Here is a 7,739-nt window from a genome sequence, read left to right as displayed (position 1 = left end):
CAGGTTGCCACGGTGGTCGCTACTGGATCCATGGAGGAGCACAACGGTGGAGCTCACCCGGCCTTCTCCTCAGTTTCCTCCGTGGTTGGGTCTCTTGATGCCTAGCGGTGCTCCCTGTCGGCCTCCTCGACCAAAGGGTGTTGGGCGCCAACGTGAAGTCGCTCCAGAAGCTGCTCACGGGGAAGGTCGTCTTCTCAAGACGACCCTAGCCTTACGCACATGCCCGCTCCATCAAGGTACCTAACAACATTTCAAATTCCCAAACTGGTCCTTTCACTTGGGCCAGAGGAGATGAGACGGAGGCGCCCTGTTTGGGGATGAACGATGCCCGCAAGGCAGGATGTCACTGGGGCTGGAGAGGGGAGTGAGATATACAGGAGGGGAATGGTGTTATGATGTCAACTGGGTTGTTGGGGAAATTGTTCTAGCTGCTACGCTTGCTTGTTTATGTACATGCTTGTGTGCTTGCTATGCCCTTGCATTTTTGTGTGCTGGCGTCCGCTGCTGAGCGTGTTTGTCCTTATTCCGGTTGTTTAGAAAAATTTCTATGCACTCTTTTTTTGCTGAACACTTCATGATCACACAATACTGAATGAAAGCCACCTGAACTTGGTTTGAGCTCTCATGTTGTTGAATGAATCAACCTTAACTGGTTTTTGTTTTTGGTAATAAGCCGACACAAAGTTTCTGATTTCCTAACATAAAAGAATTTTTGGTTCTATTCTTATTAATCCAATCAATTTTTCTTGGACCCCATTATGTAATTGGCAAGCTACTATATCAGGTGATTGCAGTATCTCGATTGTTTTTGTCACGATTGTTTATGCTGACAGATTGCCGATCCATGGTATTCTTCTTGCCAATTTCAGTGATGACTTCAATCCCGCTAGGAGTTGATTGAGAGGGAGAACCTCGTGGAATCAGATGTAATGACATGTGAACATTAAGTTTGAGAGATTGCAAGAGAATGTACTATGTAGTGCTTTACATGCACCAATAATGTTCTCCAGTTGGTTCATATTTGGTTAGCGAAGAAGGAAAATTTCTTTATATGGACTCTAATTGCTATTGTATATTGCCGTTGAAAGTGGACATGCTATTATGAAAGAGGAGATCACACATTCATCGGAATCTTTGTTCAGCCAAAGGATTCCTGCCAAATTTACATTGGAATAATAAGAAGTTAAGGATTTGAGGTGATGTTTTTATCTTCTACGCGTAAGTTTTCCACATAAAGAATAATGCACTGTTCCAACTATTGGTTCTTATATTTTATTAATTGGAACCCGTCTGAATCGCAATTGTTTTTGTTGGCAGTAATGTTGTGATGGTTCCTGAAATGGTATGCAAAACTTAATTAGGCACTGCAGAGTTTGTTGTGCGATAGGGGAAAATGACTTTGATGCTTAGCTCAGATGTTTTCTTACTATGTATCTAGAAAAAAAAAGAATTATAGGCCTAGCTCTGTTAGTCATTGACGAAGTTTCCTTTGCGAGAGGGACTATACTGAATCAGCCCCATGTGAAAATGGGTTGCATGATTTTTGGTGAAGTTAGCTCCTGAATGTTCATTTTTTTAATTAAGTAGGACAGCTCCCAATCTCATTCCAAAGAAAAGAAACTGATAATACAATGTTTATGTTTGTGTTGCCAAAAGGGATGTGGGCTGTTTGGACAGTTTCTAGGTAAATTACTAGGAATTAATGTGGTCCGTGTCTGGTATGTGACATGCTATTTTGGTGTTAGGTTGATTTTCCATCAGACATGTCGAGGTGTTGTCACTGGTTGATGACGCATTGGGTTGCTATAGGCTGGGTGCACAAGATTTAGTAGACCAAACATCCTGAGAAAAATGGTGGTCTAAAATCTACGACGTGGGCGGCCGACGAATGATGCACTAGGTTGCGGATTTTATCGAAGGAGGTGTTGTTGTTTGCTTTGAATGACTGACTGAATGCAAGACACCTCCTCCGCACCACTCCCTGAGGCATCAGGGTCCCCACAACTGCTGCTCCAATACGTTCCTCTCGAGGTATTTGTCCTTGGGCTTGCCAATTATTGTTTAGCTCCTGCGTGTAGTTCCCTGTTTGCTCCATTGACAGTCAGCTTATACATTAGCATACCATGGTGCCGCCCGAGCCGCCGGCTCTGCCTCACATCGGCTGCAACCATGGCGCTGCCCGTGCCGTTGCGCTTTGTACACCTCCTGCTATCTCTTGCCGCCGGCCACGAACACCGCAGCGAGAACGGGCTCCTCTGGCCCCAAGCCGCTGCCTCCCCTGCAGTCCACCATCATTGGAGCGCCTCTTGGCCAAGCTCGCCCGAGCCACCTCGCCAGCAGCTCCTGCAGAAGCCCGACGACCTCCCCCCCCGCCCCCCCGCAACCGTGGCCATGGCTGGCCGCCCTCGTCGTCGATATCCATCCGCATGCTACGACCGAAAGTCAAGGGGTTTATTTTTAAAAAAAAGAAAAAAAAACGATTCTTTTTGCCGACTTGATGATAGTCTGCGGCTTAATTGCCTAAAAATGAAGGGACTTTTATGTAAAATTGCCACGCCGGTGAACCCGACAGGCTCAACCCGTGCTTTATTATTAGGAAAAGATTTACAATGTAAGTGAAGTTGACTTAAATTATTACTCAATTATACCTGTGCTTTTTTTACATGTGAAATATAATATGCATTATGTTTACATAATTCTAGCAAAATATCTCAAAAGCCCGTGGCAACGCACGGGCATTATACTAGTATTCCTAGAGGACGGGGAAAGAGGGTCAGTTTATAGCTAAATTTGAGTAAATTATTAATATGCAATGTGTATCAAATGGATATTGTTTTGTCGCTGAGTGTAAGGACATGATGAAGGCAAAATAGGGTGGGGGCGTACTTTTGGCATTTCTAGTGGGTGATCCTCTAGATCGTTGGATATCTCCATGCCTCTCTGAATATAGTGGCAATGCAATACAGTTAGGAGGGTTTTCATTGTTCTATGAGGTGACGCAACAATATCTAACAAAGTTCTGTTACAGGAGATTGCTTGTCAGAAAAGCCGAAAAGGTGCACATAACTTGGAACCAGCATGCGACATACAGTAGATAAAGCCTTTTTGCCAGTTAGGATTGTCTACTTGACCCTGGATTTCGTGATAACTGGCTAATACACGACTTGGAACCACAAACATGGACCACTTGCTGCACTGGCATTTGTCAACATGATTATCAATCTTACTGCTTACAAAACAATCTAATTCTAATACAATCTGCAAAATGCATTTGATTTATTTGTAGATCCATGAGCAAGTAATGTGGCAAGGAAGCATTGGTTCACGAGCAAGTAATGTAGCAGACGAGTATCCACTTCGAAAAGAAGATTGGAACTCCATAGGCCTTTATTTGTCATAACTGGGACAACGAGAGCTGGATTTTCAGCGCCTCCTGGCAGCAGTCTCTCTCTGACAGTTGAAGTAGACAGCTGCCACAGGGAGGCCGAGGTCATTCTCCGCAGCAAACTGACGGGTGTTGAAATGATCCCTGAAGGAAGGCACAGTTACAGTCTGCCTTCGCTTCTGCTTGAAGAGCACAAAAATGAACCTGTGGATGCCTATGTTGGGCTTTGGGCTCTCATAGCTTATGACTTCCCGTCCTGCAGTTGGAAAGTTGGATGGTTATTTATCAAAATGCAGAACATGGAATAGACCAATTCAAATTTGTTCGAAGGGACCTACCAAAAGAAGCATCTGTTGTCCCAGGTATATCAGTAACAATCCTGTAAGTGTAACATATATGACAAAATGGCTCCAATTAGAAGTCTTCAGAAAACAGTCTTCTTCATATGAAGGCAATACGGAGATGTGCTGCTATCTAGCAACATATACTAATTTCTAGTTGATCAGTGGCCACCCAGCAGAAAGAAATGTGCAGAAGAAAGATTACCAGTGAAGGTGCTCCCTTAGATATGGATCACTTGGCCCTGGCACATCAGGGTCTGTCATAACCTGAAATATGAATAATTGTGGCCATTAGGAAGAAAACACAAGTATATAATACTCAAGAGTTGAATATGGAGTTCCCGGATTGAATTAAATGCACCTACAAGTGTGAACATGGAACGCAAGTCACCCCCTTGGACCTCTACTCGTGGTTTAGATACAACCGCTGATGGGTAGAGCTCATGGCCATTGAAGACAAGCTTGTTGGAGTTATAGGTCGTTACCATCTTCACACATGGGTTAAATGTATCAAGAACTTCTCCAATCACCCGCCCCACAATAAGAGGTTCCACCGACCTAGACATGGTTGGAAGGGGAGGGAGGTATTTTGGTCTTGCACGGTAAATACTCTGTCTGGTTGTTGCGAAGCTAATATACTTCGATGTGCCTTGAGCTGCTTATTGGGCATTGCTAGAGTATGAGCGTCTATTTATAGTGGCAAGAACGCTGCTTCTTCAAGTGTGAGACATGAGTAGTATGTGTGTTCTTTTTTAGTTGGGTATGCGTGGAAAGAACTGAAAAGGCCACACAGAGGATCTAACCACTTTTTCCAAGACAGCCAACCAAAGGCCTTGTTTCTTCTCGAACAGTTGCACACAGAATCTGTACAAGTAATACTTCATGTGTCTTCTTTTAAGTTCTAGACAATAACTATTTTTACTAGAATCATGAGGTATCAATGATGATAAGTACAAATTTGCACACTTGTTTTATCTTCGTTTGTTGGTACATCTCTTCAGTTCTTCTGTTTGGTATTGGTATTAATATACTAGATAAAATAATAATATATTTGTCTTGATTGAAATGAAAAATAATAATTAAAGCTGATGGTTTACCACTGTTGAGTTCTCTGAAAAGGTATTAAATCACTATCTCCATGTTATTTCTTTCGGAAACATTAGACACCTTCATGCAAGTGGGTCTCTGAAGATTATGTCGCTGACTATCTTATGTTGTACTCAGCCATTTTATTTTTTATTTTTGCAGGAGTATCAGCAGATAGTGCTGCTTAGTTTTGCACATTGTCATTTTGTCATCTATCATTAGTATTTCCAAAATGTTATCAAAGGAACATTTCACAAATTTGCAGTCACATTGCACTAAATCTGTTTTTTTTGGAGAGCACACCAAAAATACCTTAGTCACAAAAATACATCTAGATGCAATTGTCTGCAGCAAGGCAAGGAAGTAGGCCCTTGTGGAGAAAATGGAAAAGGAAGGGAACAAAACACTTTGGAATGATGCTTTTCTAAACTATCAATTCATTTTTGCATACTTGATTTGATGTTTACAGAAATTTATGGTCTGGCTTTCTGATATTCCGCTCTCTAAGTATTATTTTGGGAAAACTTTGTTTTTGCCACTTTAGCTTTTGCCAATTTTGCTTATGCCACTCTAGATTTTGACGTCTCACTTTTGCCACTCTTGGCTTTTGACAATACATCACAAATGCCATTCCATGGCAAAAATGATAATTTTTCATTTCACTTTTGCCACTCTTAGCTTTTGACAATGTATCATAATTGCCACTCTGAAAATTTTGCTTTTGCCACGGAATGGCAAAAGTGATATATTGTCAAAAGCTAAGAGTGGCAAAAGTGAAATGTCAAATTCTAGAGTGGCATAAGCAAAGTTGGCAAAAACTAGAGTGGCAAAAACAAAGTTTTCCCTATTATTTTTGAGTTATCTAGTGGAGACAAACATGCGGCACTGCCCACGTGGAAGCCTCTTCACCCTCAAATGCTCATCTTTGCAGCGTTGGTTGTTTAGGTAAGCCTCATTTAACTGTTTCTTTTTCTGTTAAGGAAAAGAAAAGTTGTTGTTGAGTTTAATTGCTGCTGGAATTAGAATCTTTCCTAAAACCGGCGATACCAACTGCATTACCATTATTAGCTGTTTATTCTCTTCTTTGGAGTAGTAAGGGAACACACCATGGAAGAGAATAAAGCAATGGAATGCTGTGCAGCCACCACTTCATTGTGTAGGGTGCTCTCTAGTGCCGAGATGTCATCTCAATGATAAAATTGCCAGTCGTCTTGATTGAGGCATTAAAATTGTATTTTTCTACATTTCCATAAGTAGTGGAGCCAAGTACAGCTTTATGCGTTACTATGTTCTGGTCTAGTGCCATCATGCCTGCTTGACATTTGTGCCGGGAGTAGTGGAGTCAAGTACAGCGTGTGAAAATTTTCCGCTCCGTTCTGATTCCATGTTGGTTTCTCGACACCTAGGCCTACCTCAAGTAGTGGAATCGAATAGCTATTCCAACCAGTGGTAATCGTTTTCTCTCCATGAGCAGCATATTTTTTTGGTAGATGCATCATGGTCACTGGTTCTGGTTAGTTGTTTTCCCACTTCTAATTAATTTCACTGAATTTCACGCTATTCTTCGTCGAAAAAGGATTACTTGAAAAATGGGTCAAATATGCATATATACCCATTTGCATGGAAGTTAAAACAATACTGGGCACCTGCCAAAGTTCATAGAGACCTACGCCGTACAAGTTTTGTTTGGTATGCTGACAGACAGGACAGCAAGCAGAAGCACTTGGACAAGTTGCGATTGGAGATTGTGGAGTCCAAGTCGATGAAGAGAAGATGGTGCACAGAGAGTCCAAAACTCTAGGGAAAAGGAGGAGAATATTAGAGCAACTCCAACGAGCCGATCCAAACGGACGGCGCATTTGTCCGCTTTTTATTCGTTTAGGTTGGCCGTCTGCCCGGCGTCCGCCCAGTTTTGTATTTGGGTCGGCAGTGCGCCCAATGCGCCGACCCATTTCATGTCCGTATTCAACTTTTAAATAAAAAAGGCCCGCGGCCGATCATGCCAGCGGCCATGTCTTATGCTGGCACCATGCCAGCGCCGGCATACAATGCCGGCTTCAGAAAATACCACAGTTCATGCTGGCGCACTCGCCAGCCGGCCGAACACATGTCAGCACACAAAAAAGGGTGGGACTTGAGTTCGACCACGCCATCCCGTGGTCATGCCGGCACACCTGCCGACATATAAAAAAGATGGCCCTCGCCGCCGTAGATCACTCGTCGTTGAACTTGAGTATGTTGGCCTGCATCTTCTCGAACCACGGCCTCTTCCTTGGCGACACGCTGTTGAGATCCGCCTTCATGATCTTCACCCCGGTCATCATGCTTGCGAGAGCCACTTCTTTGGCCTTGGTCTTGGCGTTGGCGGCCTCGATCTCTAGCATCTTGGCTTGCTTCTCCGCCTCGAGCTCAAACATCTTGGTTTGCTTCTCGGCGTCCAGATCAAGCCTCCTCCTTTGGATCTCCATGAAAGCATCCATTTGCTCCGCCTTGAAACGTCGGCGCTCCTCCTCCCTTGAGTCCTTCTTATTCATCATGCCGTCCACGCTTGCGATCAAGGCGTTGGTGGCCGCATCTCGCTTGTCCTCCTTCTTGGAGTTGGTCTTCCCCCGCGGCCGTGCCGGCTCGCCCTCCCCAACATCCTCCACGGCTTTCTTCCCCCACGTGCCTTGAGTGCGGCATTTTGTGCCTTGAACTTCTCCTCGTCCTTGATGACCCGATAACAATGGGAGAGGTTGAAGCACTTGCCATTGTGTTGAACCTTGAATACCTCCAAAGCTTGAAATGCCTACAAAATATTTGCGTGCAAGCATATGGGCAAGTGATATGCAAATGAACACGCAAAGGATGATCTTGATGACACAAAAGAGGGCGGCTTGCTTGCTACCATACCATGTCTTGCATGCCGATGCCGCTCACGGGGCGGG

At 43.8% G+C, this 7,739-nt stretch overlaps 1 protein-coding gene across 1 annotated transcript; it reads right to left on the bottom strand.

Moving 5' to 3' along the window:
• Nucleotides 1-2,999: 2,999 nt before the first annotated feature.
• On the bottom strand, nt 3,000-4,586 carry LOC109785138 (CEN-like protein 2). The gene is made up of 4 exons (XM_020343748.4): nt 4,092-4,586; nt 3,932-3,993; nt 3,724-3,764; nt 3,000-3,641 (listed from the first exon to the last, which is right to left on the bottom strand). Exons 1-4 carry the CDS (start codon nt 4,290-4,292, stop codon nt 3,424-3,426), a joined length of 522 nt encoding a protein of 173 aa, XP_020199337.1. The 5' UTR covers nt 4,293-4,586; the 3' UTR covers nt 3,000-3,423.
• Between the last annotated feature and the right edge of the window lie 3,153 nt (nt 4,587-7,739).

This window comes from Aegilops tauschii, chromosome 5 (assembly GCF_002575655.3).
Source record: "Aegilops tauschii subsp. strangulata cultivar AL8/78 chromosome 5, Aet v6.0, whole genome shotgun sequence".
NCBI lineage: Eukaryota > Viridiplantae > Streptophyta > Magnoliopsida > Poales > Poaceae > Aegilops > Aegilops tauschii.
This window is presented reverse-complemented; position numbering and strand designations above follow the sequence as displayed.